The sequence below is a fragment of the Panthera pardus genome, unplaced genomic scaffold (genome assembly GCF_024362965.1).
Source record: "Panthera pardus isolate Hobbes unplaced genomic scaffold, ASM2436296v1 HiC_scaffold_8, whole genome shotgun sequence".
Classification (NCBI taxonomy): Eukaryota; Metazoa; Chordata; class Mammalia; order Carnivora; family Felidae; genus Panthera; species Panthera pardus.
This window is the reverse complement of record NW_026527013.1, coordinates 69,932,787-69,949,491: the sequence shown is the minus strand read 5'-3', so window position 1 is coordinate 69,949,491 and position 16,705 is coordinate 69,932,787. Positions and strand designations below refer to the sequence as shown.

General features: G+C 39.1%; 1 protein-coding gene across 1 annotated transcript in view; it reads right to left on the bottom strand.

Moving 5' to 3' along the window:
* The window catches only part of LANCL2 (LanC like glutathione S-transferase 2), a 50,024-nt gene that overhangs the window by 10,941 nt on the left and 22,378 nt on the right, over nt 1-16,705 (bottom strand). Inside the window, exons 2-6 of the mRNA XM_019451042.2 lie at nt 14,379-14,496; nt 9,972-10,179; nt 8,772-8,919; nt 7,608-7,754; nt 3,897-4,079 (exon numbers count right to left, since the gene is read on the bottom strand). Coding sequence (XP_019306587.1) covers nt 3,897-4,079; nt 7,608-7,754; nt 8,772-8,919; nt 9,972-10,179; nt 14,379-14,496 — 804 coding nt within the window. The remainder of the gene's footprint in view (nt 1-3,896; nt 4,080-7,607; nt 7,755-8,771; nt 8,920-9,971; nt 10,180-14,378; nt 14,497-16,705) is intronic.

Sequence of the window (16,705 nt, the reverse complement as noted above, 5' to 3'; positions counted from 1 at the left end):
GGCTTGAACTCAGAAACTATGAGATCATGACCTGAGCCGAAATCAAGAGTTGGACATAGAACCAACTGAACCACCCAGGCGCTCCTATAGTTTTATGTGTGAAGGATATTAATAAATTTTCAAATACTTGAAAGCCTTATGCTTTCATAAGCATTCTTGAAGAACTTCTGAGTTGACATGCCAGCATGAGAAACTGTTGAAAACTTATTACACAAAATGTAAGCACTTCCTAATTCTGAGACCCCTTCAATGAATGCAGATCCTCTTGAGTTAACAAAAACCTAAGAGAAAATGGAGCCTAGAGCTGTGTTTCTCTAGCTTTGCACTTCCAACCCCGCTCCTGCCCACACCACCCTCTGCCTCGGCCAAACAAAAATCTCACCCTCTACTCTCTGACTCTGAAAATATATTCTTACCCCTAATTGTAAAACTATGTTCTAGAAGCCTTTTCAAATTGCCATTGATGCCCTCTTCCCCAAAAGATTCTGGTGTTTCTCGCCCTCCTCATGTTTGACTGGCGATGTAAATGGACAAAATGAAGTTTCAGTGATGAAGAATGGGATCTTAACGGGTTTTGCTCCACACTTTCTAGAAGACAGGAATTTCTGTGTTGGAATAAGCAGGGCAAGGACAGGCGTTCAAATGATATTCTGAGTGAAAGCCGCACAGGCAGCAGGGGGTCTGCGCCACCTGTGGCACAACCAGGAGCAGAGCTCTGCTACGTGTGACCAGCACAGGTGCAAACGGATGGTGGTGACAAAGGATGGTGGTGACGGTCAGCAGGGCTAATAGACATGGACCTCCCCAGGATGATGGCCCCGCTGGAAGCCCTGACGCCTCATTACTGCTTCCCACTGGCTCAGGGGTGGGGGTGGGGGAGACCCTCAGAAGCCAAGACTATGGGCCACCAGGAGTGCCCCCCTCTACAGTTTATCCCCTTTAATGTGAAAGAGAAAAGGGAGTCTGGCAAACAAAAGCTTTCATATTTTAACAAAGTCCTACATCTATTTTGAATATCAGAGTGCCCTTGTTTGTCAACAAGATACTTAGATATTATGGTTGGATATTTATAATATTATAAACTTAGCTCTATGTCACTGAAGTTCCAACGATTGCTCTAGAGCTCCAATAAAGGGAGGCAGTGACTTGAATAAAATTCTGTTTTAATTTAAAGGCTGAGGTATTAATAGTTAAGAAGATGAATCATTAAATTCGTCTGATTTCCAAAGTGTATTTCATTGTGCCTTGCTCTTACCAAATATCCTAAACTTTCTATTTTCTTGAATGCTCATACCTGAATTTTATATTATTTGAATATTTTAGCTATTACTATTGTAGGGAGACTAAAAGATTCTGAAAAATTTGCCTAAATTATGAGAGATACATAGTTAGTCACAAGGGGAAAATAAAACTGATTCAGAGACCAGTTCTCTTGTTATTTTCAGGTAGAAATGTGAATTCTGCTTCATTAATTCCATCTACTTCCTCAAAACTAAGGGACTTTGCCAAAACACTAATCAATCTTTGTGATTATTGTCATATACTTTGATATATGAGCAACAACCTCCAACATCAAATATTATAAATAAAAATGTATTTAAAAAATAAAATTATGAAAAAAGCATTGGTTACAATCCAATTAAAAAACGCACAGAGGGCGTAACTGGGTGGCTCAGTCAGTTATGATCTCATGGTTTGTAAGATTGAGTCCTGTGTTGGGCTCTGCTGCTGACAGCACAGAGCCTGCTTGGGATTCCTTCTCTCCCTCTGTCTTTGCCTCTTCCTTGCTTGTGCTCTCTCTCTCAAAATCAACAAATAAACTTATTAAAAAAAGGGCAGAGGATCTGAATAGACATTCTTCCAAAGAAGACATACAGATTACCAACACACAAATGAAAAGATGCTCAACATCACAAATCATCAGGGAAACAGAAATCAAAACCACAACGAGTTATCACCTCACACCAGCGAGAATGGCTAAAATCAAAAAGACAAGAAATAACAAATGTTGGAGAGGATGTAGAGAAGAAAAAACCTTGTACACTACTGATGGGAATGCAAATTGGTTTAGCCACTACGGAAAACAGTATGGTGGTTCCTCAAAAATTTTAAAGTAGAGATACCATATGATCCAATAATTCTACTATTAAATATTTATCCAAAGAAAACAAAAACACTAATTCAAAAAGGTATGTGTACTCTATGTCTATTGCAGCGTTATTTATAATAGCTAAGAGGGTGTGCATGGAGCCTACTTCAAACAAACAAACAAAATCAAACATGAATCTAAGACAAAAGATAAATCCATCTGAAACTTAAAGTTACACAGAAAAAAAAATTAAAAATAAAAAAAAAAAGAGTGATTAGGGGTGCCTGGTTAAGTCGGTTAAGCGTCCGACTCCGGCTCAGGTCATGATCTCGCGGTCCGTGAGTTCGAGCCCCGCATCGGGCTCTGTGCTGACAGCTCAGAGCCTGGAGCCTGTTTCAGATTCTGTGTGTGTGTCTCTCTCTCTCTGCTCCTGCTCATGCTCTGTCTCTGTCTCAAAAATAAATAAAAACATTTAAAAAAATTTATAATAGCTAAGATATGGAAGCAATGTTTGTGTTTATATATACATATAAAATATATATAATGGAATATTACTCAGCCATATAAAAGGATGAAATCATGCCATCTGGGACAACATGGATGGACCAACAAGGTATTGTGCTAAGTGAAATAAGTCAAGACTGAGAAAGGCAAATACCATATGATTTCACTTGTATGTGGACTCCAAACAGAAAAATGAATAAAATAAAGAGCAGAATCAGACCTGCAAATACAGAGAACTGATGGTTGCCCAGGGGGAGGAGGTGGGGCGACGGGCAACATGGGTGAAAGAGAGTAGGAGATACGGGCTTCCAGTTGGGGGGTAAGTCACAGGAATAAAAGGCACAGCCTAAGGAATAGAGTCCAAGATACTATTAAAGTGTTGTATGGTGACAGATGGTAGCGCACTTGTGGTGAGCCTGGGAGAACATATAGACTTGTGGAATCACTATGTTGTACACCTGAAACGAATACAACATTGTGTGTCGACTATGTTCAAATAAAAAATTAAAAAAATAATAAAATGTGTTAAGTCTCCTAAAAAACGTGCTTGGAAACATTTTTTCTCTGAGAACATCCATTATTTTTTCCAAGAAAGGACAAAACACTTAAGGGTTATAGAATATAGTAAGCTGTTTGTAATTTCAACTTCTATGTAATAAAATATTAAGAAAACACATTTAAAAAACACCGGAAAACAAAGCAGCAGCACTGTTTGCTTTCAACTTAGAAGATAATTCTTAGTCCAGGAGAGAAATCAAATGTATTCTTAATATTGTGCCCAAATGCATCTGGACAGTACCAGAAGACATCGGTAAAGGTACTGCCTATTTTCAGATAATATTCCATATGTGTAAAACTTTGAACATCACACCCATCCCTTATGAATAATTTTATAACAATTTTAAACTCAAATTTAAAAGCCCCTGAATAAGCATCATCATCCAGCAATAAAGGCTTATTCAAGCAAGAAAATAAAATGATGGGAAGTCAAACAAAAAAGCATTTGGTTATAATAGTGCCTATTGCCTTACTGGATATTCACACTCAGGATAAAAATCATTACTCTGCTGTTGGCTAGATTTTCTTTTACAAGTGAATATAATCGCTGTCAACACACACACACTTGGAGCTCCGACCATAGGAGTGACCAAGTGAAACAGGGAGACTTCATTTTCTAAAAACATTAATTCTAAAAAGCTTTTAGTTTGCAATCAAATGTGCTGGCCAAAATCTAACTGAGAACCTGGTGGAAAAACCGAAGCTCTGAACAGTAAATGCTTGTGGTACACATGGCAGTACTGACCTTGTAAGCCTGCGTAAGCATGTGGATGACGCCCGGGGCACCGTGGCACCAGTGGACCAAGCGATCGGTCTCATTGCTTAACGACGAAGGGTAATTCCCAGATCGGAATCTCTTGTGGCGCACGTAATCAATACTAGGTTTCACCATTTCTGTCAAGGTCTCTTGGTCCACTTTTGCTGCTGGCTTTAAACAAATAAAAACAGAACATTTAATTTCTTTTTCCTTATGTGTTTTTTAAGCCTTTGTACTGTAGCTAGTATAATAAAGCATCGATTACCTGGAATACTGAGGAGCATCTAAAATTAAAATTAATTCAATTATCTGGTTATTTAAGACTTGGATAGACCTTTTGTTTCAAATTTTTTTGATGTTGAAGACAGTCCGAAGGCCATCTGCTGGAGAATTCCCTCTCGCTCAGGGTAGGCCTTCACCTGACTGAATGAGGCCCACCCACACTGCGGAGGGCAAACTGCTTTACTAGAAGAAGTCCATGCATTCGTAGGAGTGCCAACAACACCGACTCCCTCTTGTTCACATTTGCTCAGGGACCTCTCTTGTGGCCGTGTATTCTGGGCCACTTGGAGATTAATATACATTCCTTAGAAATAACTGCTGCGGCAAGGATGGGGGAAGCCTGTTTTGGCCTCCCAGGAGTCTGTCAGAGATAACACAGTCTTTCCCCTTCCTGATGCACAGGTGGGGCCCTGAGATCTCACTAAAGAGTAGCTGCCCATTAGGTGTGTGCAAGCCCTTTGAGGTGTGTGCAAACCCTCTGATCTCACTGCAACACTCTTCTGCATGTCCCCTCCCTCCACAAAATCTACGGACTAAGGTCTGGACTTTGCAGAAAATAATTATGCAGGTGCCATGGATCATCCCCTACTGACACTCCCCCCCACCCACCCCGACCCTCGTCAGTAAGGTACCTTGAAGAAAAGTCTGTGTAAACTCCATGGAGTGGCCTACTTTGTTTTCTGCCTTCTCAGTTGGGGGATACTTTACCATCCCTCCCCTTATGTTCTAACACCATTCAATTTTTTTTAACGTTTATTTATTTTTGAGAGACAGAGAGAGAGAGAGAGTGAGTGAGTGGGAGAGGGGCAGAGAGAGAGGGAGACACAGAATTTGAGCCAGATGTGGGGCTCGAACTCATAAACGGTGAGATCATGACCCGAACCGAAGTCGATGCTTAACGAACTGAGCCACCCAGGCGCCCCTACACCATTTAAATGTAAATCTCACCCCAAATACCCTCATAGAAACATCCAGAAGAATGTCTGACCACATACCTGGACACTTTGGCCCAGCCAAACTGAAACACAGTATTAACCATCAGAGACAGCTATCTAACATTTTTAGTGGGAACTTTGAAACACCTGTATCTGTAGACCTTTACCTGAGCGGTTTCTCCAAAAACAACCAAAACATCCCACTTCAACCCCCCTCGTGAGGTGAAGGCAGTGATGCCAACGGGTAAGAGAGGCGGTAGTGCGTGATGCTGGTCGTGGGGACAGGGAGGTCTCCCCTCACACCCTGAAGACATCCAGCCAAGCCCCCTGTGTTCAGTTCTATGCTTCACTTCAACTGTCCTCTACACCAGCTTTCTTGAATTGAAAGATCTGGTTCGGTTTCTCCAGAACATTTCCTTTTGTCTCCAGTAGGAGTTAGGGGAGGGCCAGTCACTGTGCAGGGTGATCTTATTGGCAGAAGTCCAACTGCTCTGTATAAAGTTTTCAAAGAAGCCCCCTCGCTGCCCAAACACCATGCCCCACACGCACGCATCTCTCGGTCTTTGATAGTAACGGCACATTAAGTTCCTGAGTGCTGGGTTTTACAGGACAAACCAGCTTGCTTCTTGCTGGCATCCTCTTTTTCAGACACCTATGTGTGATCTTGCTCTGTCCTGCCTGGTCACCTGCCATTCTTTCATCTACTCTCAGTCTACACGTTTGTAGTCTGGGGCTCCAGATGTGTCCTAGTCTCATCAAGAAGTTAGGTTTCTGGTTTATTGTTGTCCTTGCTGTTTTGGGATGATTTTCAAGAGGAGAAATGTGTTTATTCTGCCATCTAGAAAGTGGAGTTTCAGTCATGTTTTAAAAGTTTTTTGTGTGTACTGTTGTGACAGCCTTCCAAATGAAACTGCATGGGAGAACCGTCCACCGCCACACTGACCCACAGCTGCACGGTAGACTGGCACTAAACGCAGGGGTGGTGGGGGAAGAGCCGCGTGTACCTGGCCCTTGTGAGCGAGCTTTGGCACACAGCTGCTTAAGAGATTGCTACAAGAAAACCGACGCTGATTTCCATACAGAATTCTGGGTAAATAATGGTGCCATGTTCTTCACTTTAAAAGCAGACAAGGGGACAATTTTGTGACCTGTGTTTCTCTCAAGGAAACCCTTATTATCTAACAAAATTAACCTAGACACTTCAATCTAAACTAAGTGATGTCTTATTGGTGTGGTTTTCATATGGTTATGATTCCCATAAGGGTGTCACTTAAGAAGAAAAGTTTCAAAAGCTAGTGTCAAAATATTTTTCTGGGGAAACAGAAAACACACACAAATCACCAACTTCCCAGAATAGCAGTGCTATTTTTAAATGAAATGCAATTCTAGTTACTTTGGAAACATGTGTCTGCACTATAAAGAAAATCCACAAATTGGAGTATATGTTTTATTTTTCTAGAATAAACAACGACAACTAGTTACCAGAAAATGGGGGTTTAGCCCTGTTTAAATATGAATTTCCTTTAGTGATAGAGTAAGTTTTTGAAAAAAAATTTTTTAAATTTTGAGAAAGAGAATAGTGTCAGTGGGGGAGGGGCAAAGGGAGAGGGAAACACAGAATCCAAAGCAGGGCTCCAGGCTCCAAGCTGTCAGCATAGAGCCCGACATGGGGCTCGAACTCACAAACTGTGTGATCATGACCTGAGCCAAAGTTGGACGCTTAACCGACTGAGCCACCAGGTGACCCATGGTAGAGTAGGCTTTCAAAAAGGATGTGAAGTAAAATTTTTAAAAAGAAGTATAAAGGTTTTTGGTTAAAAAGATCTAAATTCTAATAACCCACACTCCTTGACTTACCAGCTTTGCGATTTTCAGCATTAACTACTCTTTTATGGGTGTGGCAGATAAAGAAAGGTTTAATTAAAGAAAAAAAAGTAGGCTGTGTCTACAGTGGGGAAGGGAGGTCCAGGCCATGGGGCTGGAAGCAGGTTGAAGCAATATTTGGGGTGGGGTCTCTGCCTGCCTGATGGAAGTGAGTATTTAATTCAGCAGATGTCACGGATGATTGAGAGACCAGATCATCACGACAACAGTAAACTAGTTGAAAATTTAGAACACAACTGACAGCAAGTTGGGGGTATTTGAACATGAGAAAGTCTCTACCCAGTCTGGATGCTGGAGGCTCTTTCTGCTTCCCTCCATTCAAAGGGTTCCTACTACAATGAGCAGAAAGACATAGAAGAAAAATGCAGGCAGCAGGCACCTCACTAACCCAGTACAAAAGTGCATGCAGGACGCACACTCTTGGACTTCACTGCTTGGGGTTCATGAAGCAGAGCATAAATATCCATGATTCAGTGTAGGATCCTTATTTAATTTCAGTCTGCTGGATTTACACTAACATTTCAGGCCCCATTTCCCATCCGATCAAATATTTTATACTGTAGTCACTGTATTGGTATTCCAGAGTATTCCTATTTACCTGCATTAACATGTAGTAGATTCCAGCCATGCCGTGGGCTGCTCCAACGTACTGCTTCCTGTGCCACTGATACAACAGTGGACAGCGGTCAGCCTTCCTTTCTTCCCTTGACAGGGTCTTGCCTGATTCAATAATGGCATTGACTACCTATGGAGATTATGAAGACAGCGTTAAGTACCTTGTTTTTGTCTAATTAACAACATGTCTTTACATAGATTACTTAATCCAAAAATCTGTAAGCAGTGAATAGCACCACTGTTATCTTTACTTTATAAATTAATAAATAGAGGCAGAGAGAAATCAGAAGACAATCTCAGAGTAGAAAAAGACATCAGGGAGTCAAACCAAGAAATTAAAAGTTCTTTGCATGAACAGTTCACTGGAATCTAGAAAAACTTCCTAAAAGAACTTTCCCAGACTGCTTAGTTGCCTTGTAACTGCAATGTTTGCTCCAAAAGACCGGCCCTACATCTTCCAGGAAAGGCTGGAGGAACTGGCCTTATTCATGAACGGCTAATGAAATGCCCGCAGCATGCAGGGTTTTAGTTAAATCCAAAGAATATCATACCTGTAATGACTACATGGCAAAGACACAAACCGTTTCCTCATATCCTCTCTCCCCTCATACTTTTGGTAACAGTGCTCCAAGTTTTCACTGGGCACCTGGGCTCTGAGCTACAGACAGACACGGTCCTCTGAACAAGTTCTGGCAGTGAAGTGTGAGCAGGAGTGAAGCAGACAACCTCTAGATTGTGGCCTTAAAAAACAAGCTGCTTTGCTGCTCAAGTAGCTTGGGTCTTGCAGATAAGGGCATGCCCCTGGGACATAGCAGAACAGGACAGAAGAACCTGGATCCTTAGCCATATTCCCAGGACTGCCTAACCAGTTCAGATACCTCATGACCAGAAATAAACATCCTATCTTTTGAGAGATGCTGTTGTTTGGTTCTAGTAAAAACAGGTGAATTAATAGTGGCCTAAGAGGACAGATTTTTACAAAACGTACCTAGAAAGGAAAAAGAGGAGCTATTCGGTGATTTTATGGCATCCCTTAAGAAATTACTGCTACCCAGAAGCAGAGTCCAGCCACTAATGCTGCTCTGTGCTGACAGGCTGGGATGGTAGACAGAGCGCACACCCACCGTTGCCGGCAGCCCCACTGTACCTCTTTAATAGCTGACTCACACACGGTGCCCGGGCCGATCTCCGTGTTCAGGTAGAGTAAGGCGTACAGATAACCTGCCCGTCCATAGAGCAGCTCATCGGGAAGGTCCGAATCTCGGCACACAATCGTCTTCTGGAGCTGCAGAAGTCTACCCAACAAGAAAAATTCTGTTTTCCCAGACAGTGTCTGAGATACCTCTTCCTGAAACTGTCAATAACCCCATCACTTTAGGAATTACCTGTTACTTTAAATTTAAAACCGAGTTTACAACATACTGAAAAAAAAAAAAAAAAAAAAAAACCCACCCCACCCAAACAACCAAAACTTTTCCACTACACTAATTTCTCTCTCAGATATCAAATTAATAACAAAACACTCTTCGGTTCAAAATATCTACCTTTAGGGACGCCTGGGGGGGCTCAGTCAGTTAAGCGCCCGACTTTGGCCCAGGTCACGATATCACAGTTCCTGAGTTCAAGCCCCGCATCAGGCTCTGTGCTAACCCTGCAGACCATGCTTGGGACTCTCTCTCCCCCTGTCTCTCTGCCCCTCTCCTGCTCTCTCTCAGAATAAATAAAATTAAAAAAAAAAATCTACCTTTATATCTAGTCTAAACGATATAAGAGATGATATTCAATTTTGAAATCCAGAATGATTTAAAATTTAAAAGAAAAGAGTACTAAAATATAGTCAATGCTTGGGAACTAGCTTGAGTCATTCTGTCTTTCAAAAAACATCAACCAACTAGCATGTGCCACACACTCCACCAGACCACGGGCGTGAGCCCTGATTTCTCCCTCTTCAAAAGAGAATATAAACCAGTTATTTTAGGTGCAATAAAAGTTTTACACTAATTGTTCCAAAACAATTGAACCTAAAAATAACTTAGTTATGATAGCGAACCTAAGGCATAGACGCTAATTTTCATGCAATGAAGGCAACCAATTACTTAGGAAAAGATTAAAGTAACATGAAGTAACATGTTTATTGCTCCCCAAATGAAGGCAGACACAGGCTTGGATAGAAAGGAGACATGTGATCTTATCATTATGTTCCAATTAATATATAACCTCTTCACTTCTTGGAAAGGCCTGTTTGCAACAAGAGATGAATTAAAAAATAATTTTTTTTGAATATCTTTCTACAGCAACACCTTGAATTGAGAATTTAGAGAAAATACTTCCAGTTTTAAAAACTCACTTTGTGATGCATTCCTGGGACTCACAATCACTTTTGAGTTTATGATACACCACAGCTCCTACTGCAAGGGGTCCAGCATCTCCACACAGGAAAGTGACCCTGCGGCCATTTAGATTCCGAAGTGTTCTCTTTACATAATCCAGGGATCGGAGCAGGTAGGTCTGGTCACATGTGACCCGGTACAGCTGCAGGTATAAAAGGGCTATGCCTAGAATAATGCCCCACCCCCAAAGAAAAGCATTATTACCTTTCTTTTTCACCTTCAGGATGTTATTTTATGATTACACGAAAAACTACATAAAACCTGTTTCTGAAGGAGCCTCGACCAACAAATTACACATGATACATCTTTTAAAAACAGAAAGATGGGGTGCTGGGTGGCTCAGTCAGTTGTGTGTCTGACGCAGGATTTCAGCTCAGGCCATCATCTCATGGTTCGTGGGATCGAGCCCCACATTGGGCTCTACGTTGACAGAGTGGAGCCTGCTTGGGAGTCTCTCTCTCTCTCTCTCTCTCTCTCTCTCTCTCTCTCTCTCTCTCTCTACCTGCCCCTCCTCCACTTGTGCTTTCTCTGTCGTTCTGTCTCTCAAGTTAAAAAAAAAAAAAAAAAAAAGGAAAATAAAAACAGAAAAAAAAAAAAACTCAGGGAAGAAAAGGCTAAACCAAGTTTAAATCCATTATCCTACTAATTGCTCTGATAGTGATTCAATACCTCCTAGACAAGGTAAAATGTATGACTTCCCACACATTCCCATTTTCTGTACATTCATTTTAAGATCTTATCCCTTCTCCTCTGTATTTTAAGCTAACTTGGATCCTTTTTACTTCTCATATAATCGTTTCCTCCTATCCCAACCTAAATTAAATTATCACTTTCTAAATTTTACACCCTCCTTTCCAATTTTCCTATTTCTCACAATTTTTCAATTTCTTTAGTGACCAACATATCCAAATGACCAACCAACCAGTGATCAACTCACTGTTTACGGACTAGCTATCTGATGCAGAGTAAGGTAACGAACACAGAAGACAGAGTTTATCACGTATGTAACCTTCCTATTTAAAAAAATATTTTTTAATGTTTTTATTTTTGAGAGAGACAGAGGTGAGCGGGGGGAGGGGCAGAGAGAGAAGGGAACACAGAATCCAAAGAAGGCTGCAGGCTCTGTGCTGTCAGCACAGAGCCCCACGCGGGGCTTGAACCCAGGAACCGTGAGATCATGATCTGTGCTGAGGTCAGATGTTCAACCAACTGAGCCACCCAGGTGCCCCAACAACCTTCCTATTTTAGATTAAGGAACAAATCCAGGCACTCAAGTGAACCAGAGAGGGGCCTTTTTCTGGAAACCTATAGAGGATGACCTGTTCGGCTTCTGAAAGCCTGCTATTATTCCTGGACCCCAGTCACTATGACAGCTAAGTAAAAGAAATGAATCTGTATAAATATATACTTACTGAAATATATTGCAGAAAAAGTATTGATAGAAATGATATGATGGTGAAAAGGACACAATAAATATTTATTCATGTTTCAACTGGGATTCTCTAATATTATGTTCTTTGTCTAATATCCACTCTCATTTCTATTATTTTTCATTTTGCTTTAATTTTTTCACTTGAGTATAGCTGGCACACAATGTCACAGCAGTTTCACGTGCATGACACAGCATGGTCATTCAACATCTCTGTATGGTACACTATGCATTTTGCTTTTTACATTTCTCTAAATAGGTAGTTTCTTTTTTCTTTAACTCTCCATTTCAGGGTATCCTACTTCCCTTTCAAATTCTTAACATCTCTCTCTCTACATATATTTGAAAAGACCTTTTCTCATTACTCATTTCTTTAAAGCTTTTAAGTCGAACAGCTATAAAAGTACCATATTTGTAAGCCTAGAAAAAATAGCCTTCCATATGAATTGCTTATAAACTCCTAGAGTTAAGGTTTTTTTGTATTCAAAAAATTGACATTATAAACATAGAAAGCAAGTTAAAAGTTACAAATTTCAAACATAATCACTATAGAAGGTTTACAAATAAGTACTTCATGATTGACTGAGAAATCCATAAAAATAGAATGATGATGTGGTCAGCTTGTGACTCTAAAAACCTATAGTTATGTGTATTCAATGCTTAAATATTTTATTTATTTATTTATTTATTTAGTTAGTTAGTTAGTTAGTTAGTTATGAGCAAGAACAAGCAAGCAGGGGAACGTGGCAGATGGAGAGAGGGAGAGAGTGAGAGAGGGAGGGAGGGAGGGAGAAGGAGAGGGAGAATCTTAAGCAGGCTCCATGCTCAGCACGGAGCCCGACACAGGGCTCAATCTCACAACCCTGAGATCGTGACCTGAGCCAAAATCAAGAGTTGGCCACTCAGTTGACTGACACACCAAGGCACTCCACTGCTTAAACATTTTAAAGTAAATGACAGGCAAACTATTTTTTTTTAAAAGACATCCTAACTTTCTGCCCTTGAAAACTTCAGTATAAACATCTAAAATATATAAACCTATTTTATAAGCCAAAGTAGCATTATAACTATCAAATTAATAATTAGTAAGAGAGACTGAGCTGTGGTTATTTTTTTGGTAAATATTTATGTCAGTTTTGGTACCAGTATTATCCTTGCTTCGTAAAATAACAGGAAGTATTCCTTATTTTCCTATCTTTTGAAACATTTAAAAGGAGCAAAGGGGAAATGGGTTAAATGGGTGATGGGTATTAAGGAAGGCATCTCATGTTGGGATGAGCACTGGGTGTTATATGTAAGTGATGAACCACTAAATTCTACTCTTAAAACCAATATTATACTATATGTTAACTAACTAGAATTTAACTAAAATTTTGAACTAAACAACAAAAACTACTTCAAAACATATGTTTAAAACAAGAAAGATGTGATACACACACACACATATACATATGTACACACAATGGGACATTAGCCTAAAAAGAATGAAATCATGCCATTTGCAATGAAATGGATGGAGCTAGAATGTATTATGCTAAGCAAAGTAAGTCAGTCAGAGAAAGATTAAATACTGTATGATTTCCCTCATATGTGGGATTTAAGAAATAATACAGATGAACATAGGGGAAAGGGAAAAAAAAAGAGAGAGTAAAGGAAACCATAAGAGACTCTTAACTATAGAGAATAAACTGAGGGTTGATGGGCGGGGGGGGGGGGGGGGGTAGGTAGGGTAAATGGGTGATGGGCATTAAGGAGAGCATTTGTGATAAGCACTGGGTGTTATATGTAAGTGATGAATCACTAAATTATACTTCTGAAACCATTATTACACTATATGTTAACTAAGTAAAATTTAAATAAAACTTTGAAATAAAAGAAAAGAAAAAAGAAAAAGGTGTTTTAGGGAAAATCTGTGCTAAGAGTAACTATGTTGTTTTTCCTTTCAAAATATCCTTCTTTGAATTTACTTCAAGTTAGCCAAAATTATCTAAATTTATATTAAGATAAATTTCTTTGGCTGTATAAGTTGAACTAACTCCATTTCTTCCTGGGTTTAAAAGTTTGAAAAATTTAATTGTAATGTCATTTATGTAAATGTTGTATTCATAATAGACAAATATAAATAAAGCATCACAGAAATAAATATAAAAATAAACACAAAAAAAGATTAGGAACTTGTTCGATTGTGTATTGCAAAAGCAGGTATTGTATCGGTTCTCAGTATTCTAACATGTATACTTATGTCTATGCTGTTCATTGACTAAACTATAAAAGTTTAGCAAAGGCTATAAATCAATATGAAAATTATTATTGGCACTAATCATACTGTATAGTCTAATCCCTCAGAAGAAGGTCTTTATTTCCTTATACTCCCTAAGTAGTTATCATAATGTTCTGGCTACACGGTAAAATAATAAGAATATAAAGATTAGTTAAGGCAAGCTAACTTTGAAATTAAGTTTTTGGATGCAAAGTGTATTACTGGTTGCTTATTCAATTATTATCACTAAATTCAAAAGCAAAATCTTTATGTGTCCAAATGAGTCAAATGGGTACAAGCAATAGGTTAAATAGTTTAGGTACAATGGAGAAATCACATACCACAACTTGTCACAAAGATCAAAGTGTAAAGGCAAATAAACAACTGAACCTACAGCAAGTTATCTCTTATTATACATTTTCATAGATACCCATATATTAGGTCAAACAAATAATGCTATAAAAATATGACATGCTACATATCAAAGTTCAAATTTCAGGCAGAAAAGATTTCTTTAGAAATAAAATTCCAAAGTATCTCATCACTGAAGAAGTTCAAGATTTTGTTTAAAGGGTATAAAACTTTACCACTTTAAAAGAAGAAAAATTTTAAATTTAAGTGTTACAATTGTAATCCCCAAACAGAACATCAATTAACTATACCCTATATTCTCACCTGTCCAACCAGTATAAGCAGAGCAATCATGTGGATCAGCTGTCTTGAGCCCCTCTTCCATTTGCTGTAGAAGATCTTTGATTTTGGTCTGGATTCGCCTTGTGAAATTATGAATGATCTGAGAACCAAAAAGAAGACATAAATTTAAATTGCATAAGAGTAGGGTAATATTGTAATAAATACTTTAGTAGTCTAACTTGTCAGAACATGAGACAGTAATCATATTACTTGGCCCATTTCAATGTTTCATTGGTTATAGGGTCTCTACTTTGATTTTATAAGGAAAATTGGTAAATGAGATAATGCCCTATATGGACTATAAGTCATTGGTAAACTTATAAAAAATAAGTTATAGAAACCAAAGGAAAAACTATTTCGTAAAAAAGACGGATTTGGGGCACCTGGGGGACTCGGTTGAGCATACAACTCTTGATTTTGGCTCAGGTCATGATCCCGGAGTCGTGGGATTAAGTCCTGCATCCAGTCCATACTGAACATGGAGCCTATTTAAGATTCTCTCTCTCTCTCTCTCTCTCTCTCTCTCTCTCTCTCTCCCCTCTCCCCTGCTTGCGCTCTCTCTCTAAAATAAAAATTTTTAAAAAGATGGATTAGACTAAACAAAAAAAGATGGATTCGACTAAATGTTAACTTCTACAAGTTAAAGAATATAAGAAAAAGATGATTCAAAAATTAATGACCAGGGGGAAATAACTGTAATAGAAAACAATATAATAAAAAAAGACTACAATAATACAGAAATAGATATAAAATTATTGATGTACTTTTTAAAAAGAAAAAATCAAAAATATTCAATCACTTAGAAATTATTGAAAAGAAAATAAATACAAGTACCATGGTTTGCCTTATCAGATTAACAAATAATAACACTGAAAAATATGAAGTCCCCATGCTGCTAGGAGCTACAGAAACAAGTATCCTTTTTCACTGCTGGTAGTCTTTCTCAAGAGAAACAGCAATATTCTTCTTTTTTTTCAAATTTTTTTAAACATTTTTGAGAGAGCAAGCACGAGTGGGGGAGGGGAGAGAGAGAGGGAGACACAGAATCTGAAGCAGGCTGCAGGCTCTGAGCTGTTCACACAGAGCCCGACATGGGGCCTGAACCCACGGACTAAGAGATCATGACAGAGATCAGGACCGAGCCGAAGTCTGATGCCCAATGGGCTGAGCCACCCGGGAGCCCCAGAAATATTCTTAAATAGGTAGCTGATAGTGTTCAGATTTTTATGTCTCTGATGATTTTTGAAAAATCTACTGCTACACAAATTGCTGAGGTATATTAAGATACGTGATTATGGTCATGAGGTTTTCTATTTATTCCTTTATTTATTTATTGCTTTCATGTATTTTGTAGTTCTGTTGTTAGACATAGACAAATTTATGACTGTATGTCCTCCTGACAGAGTGACTTGTTATCCTAATGAAATGTCCCTCTCTGGGACTATAGAGAAAATGTTTTTGTGTTATTGCACAGTTAGGGCTTTCAGGGCAAATTTTACTGAAATTTGGGGTTCTGAACCAAAAGTAAACTTTAGGAATTAAGTTACAATTGAATACATTGTGAGGACTCCAGAGAGGTTTACTTAATCCCAGAGGTATGTGTTTACATTTCTGGGGGCTGTATGTATTTCTGAGTAGTAAAACTGAAGACCAGTGGGCTTATCTTTTCATTGAGAGATTTATTTACACCCCCCCCCACAAAGACTTAGATATTTGCAATGAAACTCTCAGAAGAAGGGAAGAAGTTTCCTCTATTCCATTTGTAAAAAGCAGAGAAAAATTATTTCTTTTTTAAATATTTGCCTACAATACATAGACTGTGTGTGGAGGACATCTGACCTGGCTTCATTGTGTTGTCCCATAGGCAAGACCTGAGACATGTGGAACCACTCACTGGCTATAGTCTGTCTGATAAATAATAAATCTCTGATCCAGAAACCTCTTGTGTACATTGAGGAAAAAATTAATTGATAAATAGTAAAAATCTAAATGAGGGTGAGATAGGCATCACTGCAGCATTGGGCATACTTTATTTTTGTCCTGCAATAATAAAAATAAATCCACAAACATAAGCGCTTCTGTGTGAGTTGTAGAACCCAGCGCCTTGCACCACGGGACCCACGGTGGGTTTAGCTCACCGGTCTACCAGATATCAGTACTGGCTGTAGAACCTACATGAGACTGTGAATTGGTTCCCACCCCTCTCAGATGTGATCTGGGAGTGCATGCAGAACAGTGAGTTAAGCAATCACTTTCAGATCATAAAGCCTTTGGGGGAAGTCCTGATTTCCAGAGGAAAAGTTCCAACA